The sequence below is a fragment of the Micromys minutus genome (genome assembly GCF_963924665.1).
Source record: "Micromys minutus genome assembly, chromosome: 11".
Lineage (NCBI taxonomy): Eukaryota > Metazoa > Chordata > Mammalia > Rodentia > Muridae > Micromys > Micromys minutus.
The window spans coordinates 55,182,637-55,209,317 of NC_137980.1; the positions used below are offsets into that span (position 1 = coordinate 55,182,637).

Genomic DNA, 26,681 nt, shown 5'->3' on the forward strand with positions numbered 1-26,681 from the left:
TTATGAATCATAAATGTCTAATACACGGGATATCTGATACACAAGCCCCGTGGGGGTCATGACCTGCAGGTTGAGAACCACAGGTGTAGCAAGTAATTAAAGAGAAGGAAGAGAGGAGAGAGGCAGTGTTGATTCTCCAGTTACACAGGGGTAGCTCCATTTCCCACCTTGGTGTCTTTGCACACGCTATACTCTTTTACAGGAACATTTCTTCTTATTCTTCCGTGAGAGTTCTGTGCAACTGGCCATTTCTTTATCCAAGAAACCCTTCCTGATCCTCACTCGAATCATCTGCTTCCTGTGGGCTTTGTGCAGGCCTCTAAGCACCTCCAAATGACAGATTTCATACTGGATTGCCTTTTGTCTATTAAAAAAAAACACTCCAAAGATTCATAAGGACAAGATCTATGGCTTGTTTGCCCAGGCATGAGAGCTGAGAGAAGTCAAGGTCATTGGAGCCAGGAGATCAGGGAATGAAAGGACATTTAGAGGTGAGATCAGAAAGGCAAGGGGCCCGTGGAGTAAGAGAGTGGCAGACCTAGAGTGAACTTCTCCTTTGTGGTGGGAACTCTGGGTGGCTTGGGCCTAAGGAACATGGGCTTCTCTGTGTTTTAACAGAAGCTCTCTGGTTGTAGAATGCAAACAAGGTTGATGCCAGGCAGCCAAAGGAAAAATGGCAATGGCCTGGGTCATGGCACCAACCAACATGTGAAATTTTATTTGACTGCAAACAAGTATTGAAGTTAAAAACTGGGAGAAACATCAGGTTGTTAAAAAGATCTTGATGGAGGTCGGGGAACAGGTGGCTGACACTGGGCAATGAGGCTGTGTTTTCTTGGGTGAAGTATTTCCTCTCTCTCTCTCTCTCTCTCTCTCTCTCTCTCTCTCTCATCTTTTTGTCACTTGCAAAGTGAGGATGGGTAATAGAATATACTCCATGAGAGGGGACGGAACGGTTTTGGCACAGGATTTAGCATGCAATCAACATCCATATAAATGCTATCCTAGAAATCAAATCACCAATTCCCAGGAGCATCTCTACTGCTCATTGGCTGATTGTGACACAATTTCCAAATCTACGTAGTGGTATAGCAGTCATCAATACCAACTGTATAAGATTGGATCTGGAGAGTTCAATAAATGCATTAAAGTTTAGCATGTAGAATAAAGTGATACCAGGCAAGCACTGCAAATAAATTACTATGAAAACATCTAAGACAGATTGCCTAAATTATTCCCAGGGCCTAGTACACACTCCACTTCGCAGATGAGAAGTCTACTGTAGTTGGCAGCAGGCGGCCTCTCCCCAGCGACGAACAGCCTGGCCCTCAGCAGTCATCTGTGGTAAGCAGAAAGGCTTTGTAAAGCTATGCCCTAACCCGCACGCTTCCTAGCGGAACCTCCTAGTTCGGTGTTGGTGTTTCCAGCCCGGAGCTCCCACAAAGTCAGCAGCTATTTCCGGTGCGGGTTTCCGCGTTTCCGTGTTTCCGCGCAGGTGTAGACAGAACGGAAAGCGAAGGCGGCATCCAGGGACATTACTACAGCTCCCAGTCCCGCTTCTCTTAGGCAGCGCGGCTTGCTGCACAGTCCCCTCCTTTTCTTCCTTCCTAACAGAAGCCGCAAGCATCCATGGCGGGCTTGGAGGTTCTCTTCGCGACGGCTGCGCCTGCCATGAGCTGCCCACAGGACGCACTCGTCTGCTTCCTGCACTGGGAAGTAGTGGCAAACGGCTACTATGGCTTGGGCATCGGCGACCAGGTACGCTGCGGAACCAGCCTGGGTGAAGGGGGGAGTCTGAAACTAGATGGCAAAGCCAGGGCGGGAGGCTTCTGACGCTGCACTTTGGTGAGCCTGGCGCTGGTGCCAACAACTGGCACGGCGTGTGTGTAAAGCCGAGAACGGAAAGGCTTCCAGACACAGCTCAGCAGTCGCTTAGGCCGTGTTGTGTGGATCTGACCGAGACAGGCTAGTAGCTTCCCCAAGGTCCTCATCCACCCGATTTCTCCAAAGCATCTTTATCACACATTCATGCCATGGACTACTCAGTGCTACACACCCGACTCTAGTCATCTGGATCCAAGCACTTGTGTGGCAGTGAACTTTGACCCATTCAGCCATATTCTAGGACCCCCTTCTTCAACACTCAGCATGATGGATGGATCAGCCACAGCCCACTCACTGCCCATTTACAGTCCAGACTCAGAGAAACAGAACCTAGGTAGCACTTACCTAGTAACCACACAAATAAACCTTAACTGTGAGCGTCTTCCTCTAACTGTCTCTCCCATCTCCACATTCGGCCTCTTAACCAATGATGCCTTGCTGACACCTTAGTATCACTAATTCTCTGCCCCTTCCTCACAACCCTCACCCTCCATGTCTGCCTGTCGGTTTCTTTTCCTGTCTGCTCCATCGAAATATCCTCCACACCACGATCCCCACATACAAACTCAGGACTCAAAGCCTGCCTCACTGTGTCACTGTCTTGACACTCATAACCCAGACCAATTCTGGAAAAAAGGCTTCCCTCACCCCTTGGATCTTATGGTGAGGTTTTGATCTTCCTCTCATTTCTAGCTGCATCAGTTCCCAAACCCCTGAATATTTTTAGCTTCTTGAGTATCTGTCAGTCTTAGGACATTTTCTCTCCTAACACAGCTTTATGGACCCTTTCTCAGACACACTTTGAATGGCCTGTGCATTTAACCTGCTGTGTTCCGTTCCTGTCTGTCCTATATAAGAAGTCAGACCACTTAGCCCCGTTCACACTTTTCCCCATTAGAAGGACTCAATACACAAGCATTTTTACTGATTTCTCTCATCTACCCTTCCTCATCTTCTCTTCTTCCATACCTCAAGTAGCTCCTCAGGTCTAGAAGATGCAGGATCCAGACATCTTTGGGAAGGACTAGGAGGAGCCTGGGGAATGGGAGTTGTAGAAAGCATTGCCTGCTGACCGGCTGTCTACCTCAGTACTAACTCCAACATGCCCCTAGAGAGGACAGTGTTTGAATTTCATACTCGGATGATTCTTTTGTTTTTTGCTGCCTGTTTTCCTGAATCCTTTCAGGGCTCAAGTTGCCCTTACCCTCCACTCTCTGCTGATGGGTATGCTTTTTCAGGGTAGAAGCAAAATAATAGTTATAATTAATTAGGTAATAATTAATTAATTTTATAATAAATAAATTATTATAATTAAATGAACTATTAACTGTTCATTTTTCTTTAGAGAATTTTATTTCCAGCCTGGGGCCAGCAAACCAGTAATGCTTGCCAGACTTGGAGGGTATTTGGGCTGCCTCCAGCTGCCTCCTGCCACCCACCTTCTGTGGGTGATAAGAGAGAGACAAAGAATGTCCTCGACTGTATAATACCGACTCAGCAGTTACAGAGTTATGCTGCCCACTTTTTCTTTAGTTTTGCCTCTAGTGCTATAGAGCTGGGCTTGTATTACTTGATTTCAAGAACATATTTGTTGACTTGAACAAAGGTCAGGCATCAATTGGTCATTTTCTCATTGAGGACAGGGCTACTCCCCATAAGAGCTTTGTAGCTGTGTGAGATGACATCAGTGGAGGGCAATGGAGAAGGCCATAGGCACTAGTTAGAAAATTTGGCTTTGTGTGGTGGGAGTCTGAAGGTTATAAAGAAAAAAATGACCTGTTTACGTGTGCAGTTTTGGTTGGTTGGCTGTTTGCATTCTAGCCCAGGGGCACTGGGGTTAGCTCAGTGGCCATTAAAGAATGTTTCTAGCACCAGGATTTTGCCTAAGAAGGTAGTTAGTTACCTTTACCTTCTTAGGGCCAGGACGGGAAGAATCTCCATCCTGACTTGCTCTGACCTTTATTTAATAGGTCCCAGCCCCTCTCCAGCCTTTAAAGTTTTCATCTGGGGGGAGTTAAATGATACAAACATATGCTTTGGTTACCTGCCAATCATAGCCTTCTGGGTCACTTGATAGTTTATATCAACTTGCAGAGGGCAGCCACATGATGTGTTGGGCCTGTCTGGGTGGAGCATCAGCCTTACCCCAGCTTTCCCTGACCCCAGCAAGTCTCTCTTGCTCTGGAGTAAAGTTGTTGAGGTGGGGAGCAGACAGGTTACCTGTAAGTCAAGAGAGCCTGCTGGTAGGGCCAATGCTGTCCATGTAGGACCAGAGAAGGTCAAAGGTTTTAACAGACACGGGTAAGGTCTGCCAGCCCTGGCTTAAACACCCCTGAGTAACCCTTGAAATCTACGCCACAGTAGGAAGTTACCCAGTAAGGCAAGAGGGTTTCTCAGGGCTGTGGCTAGCTTCAGTTTTGTTTTCCCCTTCCTCTCCTGTCTCTGCTTTGAGGCCTCCAGTTTCTTTGTCACCTAGCCAAGTTTGATTGGGACTCCTCTGCCAAAGGATTTCCAAACACCAGGGGTGGCCTTCCCTTGAACTTGCTGTGCAAAGTCCTTCATGTGTGGTCCTTTGTCAGTGTTCTCCATCTCTAGCCTTACTCCTTCCCGTCCCTCTGTGTTCTTATGAACACAACTTCTGGTCATCCTGTTCTGTGTTGTCAATATAACATGTGCTTTTTAAATTTTTTTTAATCAATGGAATTGGATCATAAACTTGTCCCAACTCCTCCCACTCCCCTGTGAATTCCCACTTCATGGACTCTCCCTCTGTACCGTACTTATAATCCACAGGGTCTCGTTAGTGCTTCTTGACACAATACTGTTTATCGTGGCGATTTACTCTTATGAAGGTGACATTCATGAGTGCTATGAATGATGTGTCCAGAAGAGTGTTTCATAGAATTACTCCTCCTTTACATTACATAGAATGTACTCTTTACTACACACACACACACACACACACACACACACACACACACACAGTTTTATCTAGAATACACTAAGTAGATCTAGTGTGTTCCTTCTGACCACAATATAATATGCACTGTCAGCACAGTATGCATTTTTGCCACTGCTTCAGCTGCTCAGACCCGGGCTGGGATGAAGGTTGAGATTGCTTCTCAGGCTCCCACATGTCTCTTTAGCTTCTTCTAGGAGGACATTTGAATCCTGCCTGGCTCATACGCTAATCCAATAGTACTAAGTAGTGCTAGACGGTATCCCACAGGGACTGTGTAAGTTTAAATTTCCAGAAGTAGAGTCTGGAGGTTCTTACATGCCCAGTCAGGCTCACAGCCCTGGGCTGGTGGGTGGGTGTGACCTTCCTCTCAGTACTTCAGCTGACCCTGATAGATAGTAAATTTGGAAAAAACAGACTGTGTTTATATGGTTAGTTACCCTTTTTATTGTTTGTTTTCCAAGCCCTCCCTGTGTCTGGTTATTAATTCTTGTCATTCATGCTTCCCTTTGGCCGGAGTGTCTGTCTGAGCTGAACAGAAGCTCTAAGTTGCAGGTGGCCTCACAGGCAGCATTGTGTTTCTTTTAGTTTCCTGTTTAAGAGCTTTATTCCCTACCCGAAATCACTGTCTGATTTTACTGTGACTTGAGAACTATTCTCATACTTAATGTATGGAAGGGAATGTCCTGGTTGCTTGGGGTTTTTTGGGAGAGGTGAGCAGGGGGGCTTTTAACATAAGCTAGAGTTATATGGGAGGAGGAATCTCATTTGAGAAAAGCCTCTATTAGATTTGACCATAAGATAGGTAATCTGTAGGGCATTTTCTTGAATAATGATTGATGAGGGAGAGATGGCCCAGCTCATTTGTTAGTTGGTCCTGGGGTGTATATGAAAGCAACCTGAGCAAGCCAGCAAGCAGTGTATACCATAGCTTCTGTTTCAGTTTCTATCCCCAGGTTCCTGCCTTGACTTCCTTCTGTGATATATTATGGTATAGAGAAATAAATTAAACAATAAAATAAATAAAAATAAACCCTTTCCTCCCCAAGTTGCATTTGGTTATGATGTTTCATCACAGCGAAAGAAGTCATAACTAAGAGGGGAAATCTTAGAACTATGAAATAGGAAAAGAGGAGAATATCATAGTGAATACACAGATACATTTTTTAGTCCACCAGATTGGCAAAAACAAACAAGTAGATAATAGCAATCTTGCAGGCCATGTGCAGCATCAGGACCTTGCATATTGCGAGTTGGGAGTGCACATCACTATTTGGTACACAGTTTGCTTTTATCTTATGAAAGTTCATCCTCTGGGCATACCACATGTGTGCCAGATGTATACAACAGTGTGGTCATAGCAGCATTGTTTATAATGGGGAAAAAAATCAACCTCTAGTGAACTTCTAATGTTCATCAGCCATTGAAACTGTAAATCATGTCATGTTCATTTGTACAAGACAGTAGTATACTTGTATATGTAGATCAGCTACAGAATGCTAATCACCTTCCTGAAACAACGTTGGATAAAAAGGGCAAGGGTTGGGCCAAGAAGATGACTCAGTCAGTGAAGTGCCTATCCTGAAAGCATGAGCTCCTGAGTTTTCATCCTGGTGCCCATATCAGAGCCAGGTGTGGTACTGAGTAGAGGAAGAGGCACGTCCCTGGAGCCCACTGCCAGCCTTCTGAGTTACTGAGCTCCAGGGTCAGTGAGAGACTGTATTTCAGAAAATAAGGTAGACAGCAACTGAATTCAAAAGCATTGGACTAGATGGATGGATGAATAGATATTATATTTGAATATATATTTAGTTTATTAAATGTGTATCCCTGCTTTGTCTGCATGCATGTCTGTGTATCCTGTGCCAGTCTGGTACCCACTAAGGCCAGAAGGAGGTGTCAGATCCCTTAGGACTGGAGTTACAGATGGTTAAAAGCCTCCATGTGGGTACTGGGAGTCAAATTGGTTACTCTAGAGTAGCCAGACTGAGCTGCGTGTCTAGTGATGTAATATGAAGGAAAAGTAAAAATGATACAAGTTCAGAAGGAACAAATACACACACACACACACACACACACACACACACACAATATTGGTTGTGCACAGGCTTTAGTGATAATGCTTAGTGACGGATACACTGAACTTTCTATGCTGGTGACGACTACGTAAGTATCTATTTTACAGCTTTAAATCTTGGTTGTGTGCTACATTTGGGGTACGTGGTCATGACTTTTATCGAACTACCTCAGTTGGAGCGTCTCTGTAATGCCGTTACAGATGCCCACAGTGTGAGCCGTGGAGGTGCTGCTTTCAGTTTCACACTGTCTTATTGTTAGAATGATAGAGTACAGAGATGATTATTAAGCCAAGGCTATAGTTATTTTAATTTTTGGTGGTTCCGGGGACTAGGTCCTCATACTTGCTAGGCAATGCTCTACTACTTAGCTCTATTCCTAGCCCAAGGCCTTAGCTTCTTGACAGGTTCTTCCTGTCAAGGAACCAAATAGCTGAATAAGAGTGTTAGTTCTTCATAGTGATGTGTTTGTGTGTCAAGTTGACAAGGGGTCAATTCTACTGGCTGGTTTTGTGTCAACTTGACACAAGCTGGAGTTATCACATAGAAAGGAGCCTCAGTTGAGGAAATGCCTCCATGAGATCCAGCTGTAAGGCATTTTCTCAACTAGTGATCAAGGAGGGAGGACCCAGCCCATTGTGGGTGGTGCCATCCCTGGGCTGGTAGACCTGGGTTCTATAAGAAATTAGGCTGAGCAAGCCAGGGGAAGCAAGCCAGTAAGTAACATTCCTCCATGGCCTCTGCATCAGCTCCTGCTTCCTGACCTGCTTGAGTTCCAGTCTTGACTTCCTTTGGTGATAACAGCAATATGGCAGTGTAAACTGAATAAACCCTTTCCTCCCCAACTTGCTTCTTGGCCATGATGTTTTGTGCAGGACTAGAAACCCTCACTAAAACACAGCCCTCTAACTAGCTGTGTATCCCTGGACTCATCTGTGATGTGAGGGATGGGATTCGGTTATGGGTAATATGGTCCTTCATAGTTGTGGGTTCTGAGGCCCAGATCTTCCTGTTCTCAAGCCTGGTGTCTTCTCAGCCAGGTCCCAGTGATAAGAAGTCAGAACTACTGCCAGCTGAGTGGAACAGCAATAAAGAACTGTATGCCCTCCGGTATGTGTCTAAGGATGGGGCCAGAAAACTCCTTCTGAAGGCTGTTTCTGTGGACAATGGCATGATCATCAATGTGCTGGTGAGTCTGCCAGCCTTCTGCTAATGGTGTGAGATTGAGATGCCTGTTTAGAAACTCATTTTAACAGTGAATTCAGAAATGTCCCCAAAGTTTTTACCTAACAGTTCCACTTTGGGGATTTTTCTCTTGAGGTGCACAAAGGTGTTCATTGCCTCTGTTACACAGAAAAGGAACTCCCTGTCCACAGCAGTTCTCACTGAGAGCACAGGAGATAAAGGTTACTGTAGTCCCAGTGTCTCATTTCATTCTGTTAAGTAAGAGGTTTTACTGCCTTTGGCCCTTCACATTCTATGATTGTTGCTCTAGAGACTACCCCTACATCACATCATACATGTATGCCATCATTCATGTAGCCTGCTCCTCCCCCGTGTGTGTGTGTGTGTGTGTGTGTGTGTGTGTGTGTACCATTTCTGTGGTATACAGAGACATATCATGTCATGTATTTATGTACTGATCTGTGCTCTGCTCTAATGCTTGTGTTTTCTCCTGAACTGTGAACACCTTGAGGTAGATGGCTTTCTTTCTGTTCCATTTTGTCTTGGTTGCATGAACTCACAAGTGTCTGGCTCTATTATTTATACTTGACTTTTTCCACTGGACATGTTTGAAGGAATTTACATAACACAGATATACCTCATCCTCTTTCATTACTCAGTGTTACTTCACTATTCTTTTCCTTATTGGTGAACATGCAGTTCTTTTCTAAGAACTGGGTTCTTAGTTGCAAACAATTCCTTTAGGTTAATTTAAGCAGATTTAAAAGAATGGAAATAGCTCATTAAAGTAGGTTCAAAGCTACACTTCCAAAAGCAGTACCCCAAACCCTAGAAACCACTGTTGCTTGGTCAGTACACAGTCTGCCGTGCTCCGTGTTCCCTTCATGAGCAAGATGCCTGCCTTTAGCTGGGCCTGTGTTTCTGTGTTGTACATTATGGCTGTGTATTCACTGGTTACCACAGTTCCTTGCCCACCTTCTCCTGTTACCAATAAACTCTCATTTTCTGTTTTCACTTTCCTAGGAACATGGCACACAGCAGGTGGCAGACTTGACTCTGAACTTAGATGACTATATTGATGCAGAAGACCTGAGTGATTTCCACAGGTACTTCTAAAGGATGCCTTTTCCATGAGAACAGGCAGAGGGACTCAGAGCAAGAAATAAGGAATGGTATCCAACTGCCCGGAGAACCAAGAATGGTTGATAGAAGAACCTGCTGTGGACACCCAGTTCTCAGTTTTATTCTTCTATACTATTTGTTTGTTTGGAGACAAGACTCATATAGAAAATGTCTCATGAAGTAAAATCATGCATTTAAGAACCCGCAGATGCCACAGTGGGTACAGACTTGGGGCTAGGCTAACTGCTTGAGTCAGTAGGGGCCAGCAAGTGGCTCAGTGCGTATAGATACATGTTGGTACCTGAGTTCTAAGTCCATAGACAGCAGGAGAGAACCGTGACTGCAGACTGTGTCATGACCTGTGCATGTGTGTGTGACACTTTAAAAAAAGAGTAGGTCCCTTATTGAAAGTATGCTTATATCAAGTATGTCTTTATTCCAGTCCTAGCTTTTTTTTTTTTTTTTTAGAACCAAAATTTAGTTCCCACTCTTGTGTGGCACCAGAGAGGTTCCTCAGTTATAAGCTATATACCTACACACATCAGCTCCATGTTGGGGTTACTCTTAGTGTTGTACAGTATGTGAATTGGGGCGTTTGCCTACATATATGCAGTGTTTCACTGTTGTAGGGCACCATTTTATACTGTAGGCATCCTTGTGTTCTTCCTGTTTGTTCCCCTCCCACACTGTCCCTGAGAAGCGTTGATCTTGTCCAGACATCTCAGCTGGAAAAGGAGTCCTTACCCACTGTCTTCCTGGGGCATGCTGCTCTGCATTCCCGCTGTCAGTGACGGAGCACTGCTGCCCACGTCCTTGTCAGCATCAGGCAGTGGAATAGTGACTTCACGTGGTTTTAAGTGTAGCTCTCTAGGCAGGGTGTGTGTCGTCTTTCTTGGGCTTATTTCTCTGTGTAGTTCCTCTGTTTAGATGTTTTGCTCAGTTTCAACTCAGGTTGTTCCCTGTCTTGCTGAGTTTTGTAAGTTGGTTGTGTACTTTGGATGGCAGCCCTTCATTGGTCACTTCTCCATATGGTCTCTCCCCTTTTGTGGACACATTCTGCTGACTTCTGCTTACAAATTTTGAAATTTGTAACCCTAGAAGAGAGACAGTTTTCAAAAATACACGATGGATATTCATTTAGCCATTACCCAGATTAACAAATTTTTAACATTTTGTTTCTTTTGCTCAATTTTCTTAAGTTTTTTTATATTTTCAAACCATTAGTTATAGACTTTATTTACCTTGTTCTTTAAATTCTGCAGAATGGAACAACTGCATGGGGGGGAAGGGGAGAGAGGGAAAGAGGGAGGACAGCCTAAGGAGTAAGTTCTCACTTATGACAGAGTCTCTGTCTTAAAGCTGTGTACACCGAGCTAGCTGGCCTACAAGCTGCAAGGATTCCTGTTTTTGTTTCCTGTTTGGCTATAGGATCACTAGGGTTGCAGGTGCATGGTACTGTGCCTGGATCTATAGGTTCTAGGGTCCTCACACTTGAGTGGCAAGTGCTTCTTTATCCCTCTCCCCACACCCTGCTAATCTGTCTCCTTAAACTAGCAATTTCATAAGAGTACCATCTCTCTTAACTTTAAAACAGTTACCACACTTGGGAATGTCACGTCAGTGTATCATTTAATATGCAGTCCACATTCTGGTTTCTGCACCTTTCCTAATGGTAGTCTAAGAACTGATCTTTTATTTTAGGTTTTTTTCTTAGTGATTTTAGCTAGCATAGTTCCTAGACATTTTTTCATTTCTTGTTTTTCAAAGCTTGAAGTGTGTGTGTATGTGTGTGTGTGTGTTGCTAAGTAGGCCAGGATCCCTCAACCTCCATGGCAGATTGTTCTCTATTTCTAGAATTTTTTCACTTCAAACATTTTATATAGATAGAGTTAATATGTAGTCTTGGGCTTGGCGTGTAAGCTGTTGTGCACTGTAACTGTTTGCTCTTCCCGTTTATGTTGTGTGTGCAGCGGTTGACTGATCACTCACTGGCTCAAGGAGGCGTTAAGTGACTGGACTGTCCAGTTGGGGCAGTGACAGATAAGGATGCACAGCATTTGAGCCCAGGCTCTGTGAACTTGGCTTTTTATTTCCCTGGGGAACCAGAGCGCCAGGGTCAGTGACTGTCGGGTTTGGTTTGGTGTTACTCACACCCACTGTTGTTATAGTGCACCCACTTTGCTGCTTCTTGTCCTAGCATTTCATTTTATATTATTTGTTGAATGTGCAGTGATCTTTAATTTTAGTTTTCCTACTACATAATGAAGTTTTGAGGTGTTTTTATCTTGTTGAGGCAGGATTTCCTTGGAAATTTGTCATAGGCAAAAAGTTTCATTCTTCACCTTTTAATCGCTATGATTTTCTTCTTTTCCTTTTTTTTTTTTTAAAGATTTATTTATTTTATATATGTAAGTACACTGTCGCTGTCTTCAGACACACCAGAAGAGGGCATCGGGTCTCACTACAGATGGTTTTGAGCCACCATGTGGTTGCTGGGAATTGAACTCAGGACCTCTGGAAGAGCAGTCAGTGCTCTTAACCACTGGGCCATCTCTCCAGCCCCTTCTTTTCCTTTTTTACAGCATCACATTTAATAAGAATTACCAGAGCGCTTCCTTGCCATGTTCCCACAGTCAGGACTCAGTTTCCACCATTGCGTTGTCAGCTGTGGGCATATGTATAGCAGACGCTTCAGTCAGCTGAGGACTTCCTGTCTGTCTTCTCAGTCCTTTGTTAGTGCTGCTTCTATCATGAGTGCATTTATCATGTTGGTTTGTGCTTTATCAGTTGGCCTGACTGATGTTTATTTCTTATTTGTTAGAATGGTGGGAGACAGTGATTTGTGAATATTAACCATCCTTGCTTACGTAGGGTAAATTCTATTTGGTTATATTGTGTCATTTGAATATATTTTTAAGGTCCATTTTAATATTTTTGAGAGGTTTGGTTTTGAGTTGGTGAAGGAATTCTGGTCTGTAATCTTATTTGTTTAATTTGTCTGGTTTTGATATCTGACTAGCACTGGCTTCCTGAGACAGTTTGGGAGTGCTCTTACCTGTGCTTCTCCAAGTAACTTTTATTTTTCAGTGAAAGTAAAGTTTTGTGACTAGGCTTCACTGTATTTATGTCTTGAGGCATCTCTTTGGAGGCAGGCCATTTATTAGTTACTTTTTAAAATGCCATGACCAAGGCAACTTACAGAAGAGTGTGTTTGAGCTTATGGTTCCAGACGGTTAGGGGTCCATCACGGAGGGGACGCGTGGCTACAAGCTCAGGTTGGAGCAGGATGCTGAGGGTTGCATATTGAAGCACAAACAGGAATCTTAAGAGAATAAACTGAGAATGGTGCATGGGTTTTGAAACCACCCAAGTGACACACTTTCTCCTGCAGGGCCACAGCTCCTAAAGCTGCCCCAACACTGCTACCAATTGGGAACCAAATATTCAAATGCTGAGACCACGGGGGAAGAGCTCATTCAGGCAGTGCAGTGTGGGTTTTCCTCTTTGGTCCTTTCTCCGGAAATGATTGAGTTCCACAAGTTCAGAGACATTTGTTTTGAGCTCTGATGTGGTTCCATATGGTTAGGGAACACACTTCGTAGGATTTCAGGAATAGAGTTTGCTTTATGGACCAGAACTTGGTTCATTTTAAAACTGCCAGTTTTTAAGGAGCCCTAGAGTTCTGCCCACTTCCTGCTGCCTAATCTGGCCACCGCTGTAGCTCATGGTGCTCATTTCTCTTGGCAAGAAGTGATAACTGGTAGGGGCATCCTTCCCAGGATCTTGCTGAACTGAGCCTCAGACCTGCCTCTACCCCAGGGCCAGGCACTTGGTTCATCCTCCCACAGAGCCTTTTCCTTCCATGACTTCCCATGACATGTGATGAGCACATAATGAAGCTAAGAGAGGAGTGGCATGGGAACAGAGGAGCAGGCAGTCCAGGCTGGGCCCCTCTCTCACTTCTTTCTGATGGGGTGGTTAATGAGGAGGGGCAACTCAGATGCCTAAGAAACTTAGGCCCAAATCTCGGAGACAGCGTCAGGCTGTTGCCCCCCTCGCCCAGGTCCGCCGGACGGCCCGTTCCCACCGTAGTAAACAGGCCAAGCGCAAGGCCAAGACTGCTAAGGGCCGCCGCCGCCGCCGCCGCCGCCCATGCCATCAGAATACGGTACGGGAGATTCCCAGCCAACTGCAGGAAGCTGATTGCTTGTCTCAATCCTGCAGGACCTATAAAAACAGTGAGGAGCTTCGGTCTCGGATCAGATCTGGAATTATCACGCCTATCCATGAGCAGTGGGAGAAGGCTCGTTTAAGCAGTTCCCCGCAGGAGTTCCCACCTGCCACTGCCAGAGAGGTGGACCCACTCCGGATTCCCCCACACCATCCTCATTCTAGCCGGCAGCCTGCTTGGTAAGTATGGAGCCCGCAGTGGTCAGTCCATGAGTCCACGGTAGGATCCCACTGTCCATCCCATCCTGCTGTTGACCCTTCCCTGGTCTCCAAGTGTCTTCAGCCAACTTATTGAAAGTATTGGTATGTAGAGGTAAAAGATAAAAATGTGAAAAGATCAGTGAGTTCTGGTGTTACTAAGTCACTCTAACTGCCAGCCTTCTGAGCTGTGTCGCCTTTTTCAAACTGATCTCAGGGGAATCAGTTACTCTGTGGAGCTGTGAGCCAGACTTTTGGGGGAATGCATAGGGACAGAATGCCATCCCAGAGGCGATAAAGCCCCATGTCTTCTCCATTTCACTGCATTTTGTTGTATACTCACACCTCTGACAGCTTCAGAAGATGGCCAGAATAGCTGCTGAATGAATGAATGAATGATGTCCAAGGTCTTTACAGATTACTTTAGCAGCAATAGTCCTGTAGAATTCTACTATGATGAAGGAGACAAAGACCAGGGAACTGTTGTCTGTCTAGACAGCGTGTCCTAGTCTGGAGCCGACTATGGTTAAGACGGGCTGGCACTGTAACAGGGAGGCAGTCACTATGTAGCATATAGTAAGCACTCAGTGTCAACTACCATTGGCTATTTATGTTAGCTAGGAGTTGTATAGTTTTGGTTAGTTGACATAGGCAATCAGTTAAATTCTTTAATACTTGGCAAGTCAGTTTAGTGAAATCTTTTAAAATATTGGCTCCTATAGAGAAAATGAAGAACAACAAGAAGTACTTGAGAACTCTAGGAGCTGCTTTTGCTGTAAAACCTATTTATTTCATGGAAGGGGACAGGCAATATGGCCTGCCTAAAGTCACTAGCCACTAATAAAAATCAGAGTCAATGTTGGGGTCCAGGTGTCTTTATTCCCACCACGTGCCCGAGCCATGGTCCTAGTATGCTTGCATGATTTACAACTAATTGCTGGACAGTTACCCAAATGGGTGAGTTTTAGACCCAAAGCAGATGGCCCTATTCCTGACCCAGATCTGTGTCTCACCTCTCATACCTGCCCCACACCTGGAGACCAGCAGTCTGCCCTCACACATGGATCTGTCTTCCCAAGTGTGGGGTGGCCTGTCTGGAGCCTGTCAGGGATGTTGGACATGGTCAGCTAAGAGTATGTACTGAGAGGTCAGTGAGAGGTCAGTCTGCTGTAATGGAGAATATCACGTGGGTAGGGACCTTGATCTCCCGAAGGCTCTGGATTACCAAAGCCATCCCCATGTAATTCTGCACCTGTATGTGTGCACACACACATAGGAAATTAAACAGAAAATAACTACATTCCTTTCCCCTCCTTCCCTCTCTTCTTTGTCAGATAAAGGGAAGAGTAATCATTTTGTTTTTTTAAAATCTAAGCCTAACTTTTTATTGTTGGTCTTTTCAATCTAACCCACTTATGTTAGCTCCATCTGTCAGCAAATAGTCAGGAAATTGTCTGCCTCAAATCATGTCCATTGTTTTGAAAACAAATTTTCCTATGCTTATCCAGCTTCCTTAAAAGTAAAGCTTTAGTAGAAAGCCCGTATTTAGGTCATTCTAAATTTATTTTTGACCCTTCACAATCTGTCTTTACATGTGAATTTTTACAGTTTGTGTTCTGCATCTTTTTAATAGTCTTGCTTATTAAAAAGTTAAATATGTCTTTTTTAGTGTTTGCTAGTTTTTATACTAGTGTGTCATGATTTTCCTGACCTCTATATGCGTGGAGTATTTCAAGCACCGCTGGTTTCACTGCAGGTAGCCATAAATGCTCCTTATCTAGTTCTGTACCTGTCTGTGCACACACAGTCTCTGTGAATTCGTATGTGCATGAGTTCTATTGTGGCGAGGAGACACTGTTTCCTTGGTGTCATTCATCTCCTCTGGCTCTTACAATCCTCCTGCTTTCTCTTCTGCACAGTTCCCTGAGTCCCGAGGGCAGATATTTAGCAAAGACAGTCCACTTAGCACTGAGTATTCCACACCTCTCTCTCTGAACGTTGTCCAGTTGTGTGCCCATCCACTGCAAGAAGCTGTTTCTCTGATGGCTGAGCGAGGCACTGATCTAGCGCTAGAGCCAAATGTCCTTGTAGATCTTCTTATTGCTTTGTTCCTTTAACAAGACATTTGATTTGGGTTTCTCCTAGGCCCTTGGCCTATTAGTCTCAGTTTCTTGGCACCCAACGGTATCAGGCATGGGTCCCGCCTTGCATAGTGGGTCTTAAGTCCTGTTAGTTTTTTGCTCTTTTCATTTTGTCTTTGTTTTTCTTAGAACCAAAGAATCTTAAATACTTTGAGTTTTTTTTTTTTTTTTTTTTAAATTCAGGGCTAGAAAATTTAGTTCAGTAATATTCTTATATCTACTATTGGCTTATTATACATATTCCGGACAACATACTCCGTGTGTTTAACCTCTCAGATGTGTCATTTTACAGGTAAGTAAATAGATTAATATATAATATGCAATGCTTTATAACCAAGAAGAAACAGCTTTTGTGTTATAGTAATAGTAGGATATTGAACACTGCTTATTGAATTCTTTATGGAATAGGTATTACGCTGTAATAAACACTGTCCTTTAATCTGTATGACAACTCTGAGAAATAGATCCTCTTGTCTATACTTTGTGGAAGAAAGTCCTGGGCCTCGAGATGCCATGGCTTACCCTAGGTGACACAGCTGTTAAGTGGTGAAGCTACAGTTTGAACCTGGGTCTCACTGAAAAGGTTCTGCTTTTTCTTACCCTTAAGTTACACTCTGTATCCATCATAGGTCATGCCCTGAACTCAGGCTCTGGCAGTGTTTGAGATTCTCCCCAGTCGCTAAGCAGCTTCCAGTTTATGAAGACTAATTGCACCTTTCACTCTTATATGTCTTTAAAAGCATGACATAAGTATTGTTTTCAGTGAGGTACACTGGAGCAAAGGGAGCAGTGATTAACCTGAAGGACAAAGGAGAGCAGGAAAGACAAAGAAACTTCACAAAGGTGCTACTTTAGCTATCATTTGAAAGTGTATGGAACTGAAGAGATGACTCAGTGGTTAAAAGCACTTAGTGGGTTTAATTCCTGGCACCCACATAATGGCTCACAGCCATCCATAACTTCACTTCCAGGGAATCCAGTGTCTTCTGACTTTCATGGACACTAGGCGTGTGCATTTAAATAAATATAAACATGAGTACACATTAAATTATATACTTTTTTTTAAAGGTGAGTATAAACTGATGCTATTCAAAGTGATTGGTTTTAGTTTTTGTGGTCAAGGAAACAGTAGAGCCAATGGAACTATGAATCATGTTCGGTGGGACTGACCTCTCCTAGTGCTCACTCATATAGGAAGAAGAGGTGTGTGTGAAACACACAGCAGTGGACAGACAGCGTGTGCCTCGGACCTGGATGGGGCCATCTAAAGGTCGTGAGCCTTTTGACTACTGACTTTTTATTCACCCTTCAAGGAGTGAGAATATGGCAGCTATGATTCTCCTAATGTGGTTAATAGTTACTGAGCCCTGTGTCCTGAGTGACCGACCATATTAGTGTAAAGATACTCTCAGACATAATCTCTTTAATTACCAAGTAAGAGAAAAGGGGGTAGGCACTGTTATTTTTTGTACAGAAAAGTAAGGCACAAAAGGTGACCCAGAGTAAAATAGCTCATACGTGTTGGATTGTGATTCATCCCTTTTGCTCCTCTTTTTGACGTGTGTATCAGCTACTGTTTCAGAAGTGATGATAACTGTCTGGATTGTTCCAAAAGCAAAGCTTGGTTATTTACAGGAGCATGGGCTGTACACATCCACACTGAAGGAAACCTCTTCCTGAATCCTACATCAGTAACTGCTAACTGCTATATCCCTCAGAGAAGGGAGGGGTCCCAGGTTCATGCTTTCCTACTGCATGAAACCTCTTGAGCAGTGTTCTCAGCCTTTGGGTTGCTACCTCTTTGAGGTCAAATGACCCTTTCACAGGAGTCACATTATCAGATTCTCTGCATATTAGAAGTTTACATTAAAATTCACAACTGTAGCAAAGTCAGTTAGGAAGTAGAATGAAATAATTTATGGTTGGGGTCACCACAACATGAGGAACTATATAAAAGGGTCGTACCTTTCCGAAGATTGAGAACCACTCCTCCTGAGCCTCGTCTCCCCTCTGTGAAGGAATGTTGGTGAGCACAAGCTTATGGTAACAATAGCTTCTCAGAGTTCAAATGGGCCATGGCCATATTATGCCAAGGACAGTAAGAGGCTGACGGGCATCTAAGCAGGAAGTGGGAGGGCATGACAGTTTCTGGTAGAGTGTAAGAAGCATGCTTGACTGGGAATAGAAGCCAAGGATGATACGAGTTTGTTTCTAGCTTAACTGCTGCTGTCCATTGTTTGAAGAGGTTCCTGTCAGCAAGTCCTTTCTTGTTCTGAAGTCTAGTTTACCATCATGGTGCTTTCTTGGGTGTTGCTGTTAGACTTAAGGTTTTAAAAGTCGGAGATGCCCATGCAGTGTTGATACATGCCTTTAATCCCAGCACTCAGGAGGCAGAGGCAGGCAGAGCTCTATATATTCAGTTCAAGCCTGGTCTACAGAGCAAGTTCCAGGACAGCCAGAACTACACGGAGAAACCCTGTCTTGAAAACAAATCAATCAATAAAATAGCAGAATTTTTTTTTTTTTTAAGTTGGGGATGCAGAGACTTTGTGAAAAGTCCCTGCCAGCCTGTTCTAAATTTTTTTTACTCCAAGTCCAGACCACAGACACAACCCTGACAGCCCTGACGTGTGTATGTATGTATGTCTGTATATATGTATGTATGTATATAAAATACATGAGGACCAAGTTTAGCCATAGTGAGTGGCGAGCCATATGATGGCCCCTGTGATGTATTTCACAGGGGTTCCCAGGTGTCACAGAGTGAGCTCTTAAGAGTGTGTTTGCCTTGTAGTAAGGCTGTGGCGTATGTACCAGACGGCCCTGACGGCCCGAGTATGTAAGTTATTGGGACAGACCTTGCAGGTCTTCCTCCTGACAGTTTTGAGTACACAGTTTAGTGGGCCCTTCTTCTTTCTGTTATTGTTTTTCCCCTCCCCACACTGGTCAGGGGAGAAGAATGGAAATGTGGGTTCCTGGGAACCTTTATTTATGCCAATTACTCCTCATTTTTGTTCTGAGCTCTGGCATTCTCAGAGAGAGAAAAACCTAATCCTTTGGCGGGAAGGGGAAAATACTAGAGATTGCGGAAGTGATGGGCAGTGGTGCAGGTTCCCAGTAGACAGTGAGACTGAAAGTTTGCAAGGGCCATGATGAGGGGTCGAGAAGCACACGCCACACTCTGGCTCCCATGCTTCTGTCTTGTTCCACCTGAGCAGCTTTTACACTTTAGCTGCCAGATTTGGGTTTTGAAGTAATATTTCCTGTATCCAAGTTCTTAACTGTTACATAAAATACAAGAGTTTCAGCAAAGTATGAATACAGTAGAGTATATCTGGAGAATATTTAATAATTTATCATTATTCAGACTCTGCCCTTTATTGTTTTAACATTTTAAAAATCCCTTTTTTATGTTTTTGTTCCTATATGAATATGTACCTCATACAGTAGCAGTATGTTCTCTTAACTGCTAAGCCATCTCTGCTGCCTCAGTTTTAACTTTTAATTTTTTATTTTATGTATATATGGATATTTGTTTGGGCTGCATGTATGTATGCCGTGGAGGCCAGACAAGGGCACATATGTCCTGGAACTGGAGTGATGGGTAGTCGTGAGCCATAATATGATGCTGAGAATTGAACCCAGGTCTTTAACCTCTGAGCTGTCTCTCAAACCCTCCCCAGTTTTCCCTTTCCTTCAGCTCTTCAGATCATTTCCAGTGTACTGTGACTAGTGCTAATCTCTGCTGAGAACCAAGTTTTCCTTATGTTGTAATCTTTTGAAATTTTCTTCCTTGTCTGGGGTTCAGTGTGTCTGTGCTGCATAGGAGCTCTGGGAATTGTGGTAATTGTCCTTGTTTGTTTCAGGCGTGATCCCCTGAGCCCATTTGCTGTCGGGGGAGATGACCTAGACCCTTTTGGGTGAGTATTTCTGGGGAGGCAGCAGCAATATAACTTGTTTCCCATTTTAGAGCTTTCGTCAGCCTCCCTTTGGAGTGAAGGAGGTAGTTGCTGAGTGGCTGAAGAATCATTGCTGCTTTCTGTGTTCTGCCATACCTAGAGCAGCTCTGAGAAAGAGCCTGGGACCTTCCTCTCTCCAAAGGAGGACCACAGCCCTTCCTGGATGAGAGCTATGAGGATGCAAAAGGAAAGCCACACAGTGGGCCACAGGCTGCAGAGCAGCATCTCAGGCTGTTTGGTGGATACCTCATCCCACAGAGAGTATCCTCCAGTTCTCATCCTGTATCCAGCAAAGGTTCTGTAGCCTCAGCTCTGCATTCTGTTCTCAGAGTGAGTCATATGAGGTGTAACTCCTGCTGAAGAGTGACCCCACTTTTAGCAACTCAGTTTTAGGTCGCAGGACTCACTTAACTCTACAGAGAGGCTCAGACAGTGACCTCAGCATGTAAGGAACATTAGTCGATTCATCCCAGCTTGAGTTCACGAAGTCAGGTCTGTGGAACTCAGTGAGGGACAGAGAATGTCAGGCTTCGGCAACCCACAGGCTGGTGCTGAGGCCCTTAAGGAAAAAGCAAACCCTAATCATGGTCATGATGCTATTAATCCTGACCTTAGGATAAAACTCTGCAGAGCCGGAGAGTTCTGTATTGATCCTGGCCAGTTCTAGCTCCAATTCTTGACGGGTTGATTTTACTACATGTCATGTGGCAGAGATCTCTATCCTGTGGACTCATGAAATCCTAACAGAATTTTCTATGCTGCTGCAGGCCCTTTGGCTTCAGCTGTATTCTTGCTCACTGACTTGATCTCATGTGTCTTCCTGGACCTTCTAGAGTAGTCATCCTGGTCAGTTTTAATTCACTATATGCCTGTCTCCCTTCTTCAAGGGCACTGAGTCCCTGTAACATCTGCTTACCCAGCTTCCTTCCTTTCTCAGGTGTCAGAGAGGTGGCATGATTGTGGATCCCCTGAGATCTGGCTTTCCAAGAGCACTTATTGACCCATCCTCAGGTCTCCCAAACCGGCTTCCTCCTGGTGCTGTGCCCCCAGGAGCTCGCTTTGACCCCTTTGGACCCATTGGGACCAGCCCATCTGGGTAGGTATTCACTCAGGTATGCTGAGAGGTGGGACTTGATGGCAGCTCAGCTTAGCTTTGTTCAGCGTTGCAGCCTCAGGTACCTGACTCCAGGTACAGTTACCACTGCTGCCTCCCTGGAGGCCTTCTAGTTCTCTCCTCACTTTCTTTCCTTGGTGTCTTAATTGCAGTTACCATTGCTTTGATGAAACCTCACAAACAAAAAGGATCTTGGGAATAAAGAGTTTATTTGACTTATACTTCTACATCACAGTTTATCATTAAAACCAGGACAGGAATTCAAAAGAAAGCAAGAACTTGGAGACAGGAACTGGTGCAGAGGCTATGGAGGAGTGCTGCTTGCTAGCTTGTTCTCCATGGCTTGCTCAGCCTGCTTTCTTACAGAACCCACCATCCCAGGGGTGGCCCCACTCATGGCTGGGCTCTCCCCCATCAATCACTAATTAAGAAAATGTTCTACAGGCTTGCCTATAGTCTGATCTTGTAGAGGCATTTTCTCTCAGTCAAGCGCCCCCTCCCCCGCCCGCATGACTGTAATTTGTATGAACTTCATGTAAAACTGTCCAGCACACTGGTGACCCTGCAAGGGGGATGCAGGGGAGGAGATGCTTATGTCCATAGTCCTTTTATAGATGAGAGGGGCAAGGCCAGGAGACTGGGTATTTTGAGCCATAATAAGATTTAGTTCCAGGCCCTTAAGGTCCATGTCACTCTTTGGACTTCCTCCGTACAGGGTGTGTTTCCTGTGTACTCAGCCTCCAATTCACTAGATCCTCTTTACATTGCAGACCTAATCCCGACCATCTTCCCCCACCGGGCTACGATGACATGTACCTGTGAAGGCCTCAAGAATGTAGCATCTCAGCCTCCCTTTCACTCTCCAGGAGCTGCCACCACCGGCCCCATCAGCGTCCATGTTCCTGTGGGCTTGGGGCAGAGGATTCTGCCCATGTGTTTGCAGGCCTGCTGGGGCTGCATTCCCAGCCCTTGTCAGAGCTGAGGTGCCTGCTGCAGCACCCCACCAAGCTGCATATAGGTCCCAAGGAGAAATTAGTGTGCGTCAATCACCAGCTCCTCCCCGCTTCCAAGGGAGACTCCGGCAACATAAACCCTCCACTCGATGCAGTCGCGGTCACAGCGCTATAAGAACAGAACGCATTTTGGATGTTATTATTAAGAACCAAATGTCAATACAGAATTCATGTTGCCGGTCTTCCACTCTCTTTTTTATGTTAATGCATAAACTCTTTTTAAGAGTTTGATACTTTGTAGGACTATAAGATTTCTACAAGGCCCATTCTTCTCAAGCACTCCCCTTTCACAAGTTACTCTTGCTAAGATGAGCCCCACCCAAGCTTTCTGGGTGGAAGTGTGACTGGAACCCTATGAGCCACAAGGATGATTTCACCAAAGCAGGCACACTAGAAAAACTGCTGTCTCCTCCCAAGGGCATACTCAACCAGTTGCTCCTTTCTGTGCAGCCCGTTGACTGTCTCCCTGGGCTGCTGTGGCCTGGAAGTAGAGGAATAAACAGAACAGACCTGTAGACTAATCTCATTTTCTCCCCTATAGTGACCCTCAAGAAGTCCTTTCTCTTAGGAGCCTCATAGCTACCTGTGAGCTCAGAGGTGCCTTCACTGGAGCTTTGGAACGTGTCTCTGTAAATGGGATAGCCCTGGGGACTTGAGAAGAGAGACAGAAGGAAAGTCGTGTCTAATAATAAAACGGTATCATATGGAAACCTTGAATGGTGCCTCCAGGAACTTCTGGTCAAGCTGCTGGAACTTGTCTGGGTTTCTGTCACTCACCTCCTCCCAGCTGTGTGTGGCCAACAGCAAGAGGGGATGTTTCAGGCATGTGTTCTACAGAACCTCCAAATTGGAGCCTTCACAGTAAACAAATAGCACTTCATAATCTGCTTTTTTTTTTAATAGCTTTATTAAGAGAATTTACGTAACAATGAAGTTCACTCTTTTAAAGTACGCAACTCTGTGGGTTGTGAGATAGTCACAGTGTTGTGCGTCCAACCCCAGATTCCTCCAAAAGAAACAGCCCTCCTGGCGGTCACTCCCATTTCCCTCCCCGAGCCCAGGCAACCCCCAGTCTGTCTACTGCAGTCTTCATAAATGACATCACTTCATGTGTGGCCTTTGTGTCCAGCGTTTTCCGTTCTCTGTGCTCACTGTTGATGTGATTGTAGCATCAGCGTTCACTGTGGCTGTACAGTCATGGTATAGCTGTGTCATATTTGTTAATTTATCAGTTCATGAATACCTGGATTGTTCCTCCTTTTTACTTGTTATAATGTTGAATGCTGTGAACATGTACAAGGTGGGGTTTGTTTTGTGTGGGCAGACATTTTCAAGTCATTGGATGTATATGGAATCGATTTTTTGGGTCCCTTGATAACACTTTAAATTTTTTGAGGAACTGCCAGTGTTTTCCAAAGCAGCCACACCGTTTTCATCCCAGCAGCAGTGCTCCAGTTCCTCCATATCCTTACCAGCCCTTGCTTGTACCCAAACTAGTGGTACCAAGTCATATCCTGTTTGTAGTCTTGTCCTATTTGGTTTTGTTTTAATGGAAAATTTAGACCAAGACCAGGCAGAGCAGAGACCACAACAGCTTCTTTTGGAGAGGACTTGTGGCTTTGATAACAGCCATCTGGCAGTGCCTATGACCACATGGAGTTGGGTTTGGCTGTGGGGGATGGTCTAGGCTGGCTGTGACACATGAAGGTCTTTTCTCTGGGGGAAATTCCTGAGACCTTGGACAGACATCTGGTGAGGTTCACGGCATTATATTCACTTGGTTTGAAATTCCATAGCTCATCCAGTGGCTTATAAATAGAATCAAGGTCTACTTTTAACTCATTGTCTTTTGGTGCTAAGTAAGACCACTCATGCTATTTCTAGGATCCACCGGCCCACATCCCACCTTCTCTTCTTGGCTTGCTGTCTTTTCTATTCTTAGAGCTGGCTGAGGTTTGCATTGCATTTATCTCCTCAGTCATGAGCTTCAGCCAACCTCCAATCTAAACCATGAATCTCCTAAGACCTCAACCCCAGGAATGTATTAAGTATTAAATGGAGCTGCAATCCTGTACTAAAGTTAATACCTGTTGACACATAGCTGGAGAACAACTCCCTGGAATCCAGCTTCCTTGTGACTTGTCAGTGATGACATTTTGTCATTGGTCCATCGCTGTCTTCATAGACAAATCATTCCATATTCTGTCACCTGATTTTGTACATACACTTCTGTGGAGTCCCAGTAAAGACAGGTCCCACCACCAATAACAATTCCCCAGGCATATCCCCACTTTTACCTGTCAGTAATACTTGTCTGCTTGTTGACCACTGTTCATCTCTAAAACAGATGGTCAGAGGCAGGCATTCTAGCCACCAGACCCAGGCCTTGTTTGCTCTTGGGATTCCACACCCTAAATCACTTCACTGGGCTTGACAAGAAATCTGAACAGGTCAAAAGGCAAGCATGGCAGAGAGTGAGGATGTGGGCAGTGAGGACTGGCAAGGCTCCGGTAACTGTCCAGGACCTAGGATGCATCAGGAAGTCTAAGCACCTCACTAAGTCAGTGTTTAGTGGAAGCAGAAGGCCTGTCCTCTACTCAGAACAAAGGACCCTGGGTAACCACATGCAGTGTCATTCCAAATGAGCTGCATAAAGCAAGTGCTGGGAAAGTCACAGTGTAATGATTCAGAGCAACTAGTGGGAGTGGCCAGCTTGGAAGTTCAGGACAGTAAATACTTAGGGGCCAGATAGCTGGTCGGCGTGGTCTGAGAAGTAGGAACTGTACAACAGCAGCTGTCCAGGTCTGCATCAGAAAGTAAATGCCTTTCCCTGTCACCTCTCAGATCCTAGCAGCAAGAGATCCCAGGGAAGCTCTCAGACTCTTTACCTATCTCTGCCATTGGGAAGGTGCAATGGAACGGTGTGCTGGGCCTCCTGTGGTCATGTAATAACAGTGTAGATGGGCTCCACACCCTTGCTTGGCACAGTCTATCTCGAGACTGGTTTATGTAAACAGTACATCCTGAGCCCCAATCCACAGCTCTAAGCAAAGACCTTCAAGGTCTTGTTTGCTAAGTCCAGTTGTAATTCACAGATCACAAGACTGGAGAACAGTGAAGGAAAGTCTTTCTGTTCAGTACCACAAATAGCAAAGTCTTGTTAGAAATGAATAATTTGAGGGCCTACTCTCAATTGATCATTTTATGTGTATGAGTGTTTTACCCACATGTATGTATTTGTACTAGAAGCATGCCTGGAACTCACAGAGTCCAGAAAGCATTAGAGCTCCTGGAATTGGAGTTACTGATAATTGTGAGCTGTGCTGGGCATTGAACTCAGGTCCTCTGGAAGAACAGCTGCTCTTAACTACTGAAATGTATATCTCCAGCCTCAGTGAACTTGCCTTTTGACAAGTTTTCCACCTTCCATGTGCACATTGAATTTGAGGTGCCCGAGTGTTGAGATAGCCCTTTACCTTCACCTGGATATCGGGAACAAAGAACCAAGGCAGTCGGCATGATTAATGAATTCGTATTTTCATTTTTCCCTGGTTGTACCCCCTAATATACACCCCATTCCCTTACATTCCCTTAACCCTACTGATCATTCAAACATATTCCATAAATGTCTAAACATTTGGGTGCTCTTCAGGCCATTAGTCATTCAGCTTCACTTCTAACCTAAAAGAGTTAGGAAGGTCTGGTAGTTTGACAGAAACTCCAGCACATTATTAGTGCAACCTTTCTCATCTGTGAAACGGTGCTACCCCTGCCTGTGTGACTGCCGGAGAGTCTCGACGTGTCGTATCAAGGGGAGTGGGAGCTCTGTGGCGTCAGCAGTTATCATGGAGGTTGTATTGAGAATGATGCTCAAAGACACAGAGGAACTCTGGGCCAAACCAGTGCGGGTAGGTGACAAGTGCTTATTGGGTACCCACTGTATGCACAGCTTCTTATGCCAGACTGTGCTTACTACACCCTGGGGTGAAGATTAGGGCCATTAGTCATGGGCACACCCCAGAAGGGTGGCTGCCCTAAGTCAACCTGGCTCTAAACCTTCTCAGTAGGACTGCACCCAAACTTCACATGAGCATAGTCACCAGGAAAAACCCATCCCAGAATCTGGAAAATGTCAGGACCTGTCTGAGAAAGAAATTCTACCTAATTCCATGGATGGGTATTGACTGAAACATACTGTTTTCTGGATGTTCCTCGTGTTCCTGTGTACTTAACAGCTACTGCACCAGCAGAACCCAAGTTAGAGGGGGGCATCTGATACCAACTGGCATAGCCTCCACTCTGTAGGAGACAGGCTCAGTAAGCTCCTTTGGGGGTGATCTAAGGGGTTCTTCCAGGCCTCTGGATTTGGATCTGCCAGACCTTGCTACATAGCCGTAGCTGCTGTTCACCTTGGTCCTCTGGGATTAGCAGTATAGAAGTACTCTGCAGTAAACAAATGAAAAGGCTAGTCCACATCAGATACACGAGAAAGATTTCCCCAGGATCACAGAACACAGAAATTCTGTCTTCACATCCAAGGCTTCCCGGCTTAGTGTGGACCAAAACAGTCACAGGGCCCTTAGACATAAGAACAGGCCAGTTCTTCCTCCTAGCTAGCCTGTTAGGAAGCGCCATGCCAGTTCAGCACCCTGGTCAGCACTCACCCTCTGTGGCAATGGGGAGACCTCTAACTTCATGAGCCAGTCTTGTTTTCCAAGCCAGGAAGACCAGAGTGGAGAAAGGACCTAGCCCCTCTTCCTGATCCCTGACACCACCATCTCCTCAAGCCAGTGCTTTTCAT

At 44.9% G+C, this 26,681-nt stretch overlaps 1 protein-coding gene across 1 annotated transcript; it reads left to right on the forward strand.

Annotated features, from left to right (window-relative positions):
* Window positions 1–1,489: 1,489 nt before the first annotated feature.
* Window positions 1,490–22,597, forward strand: PSMF1 (proteasome inhibitor subunit 1). The gene is made up of 7 exons (XM_080925408.1): window positions 1,490–1,758; window positions 7,955–8,107; window positions 9,127–9,209; window positions 13,450–13,635; window positions 19,661–19,714; window positions 20,691–20,849; window positions 21,638–22,597. The coding sequence occupies exons 1-7, from the start codon at window positions 1,630–1,632 to the stop codon at window positions 21,687–21,689; spliced, it is 816 nt and encodes a 271-aa protein (XP_080781534.1). The 5' UTR covers window positions 1,490–1,629; the 3' UTR covers window positions 21,690–22,597.
* Window positions 22,598–26,681: the final 4,084 nt, after the last annotated feature.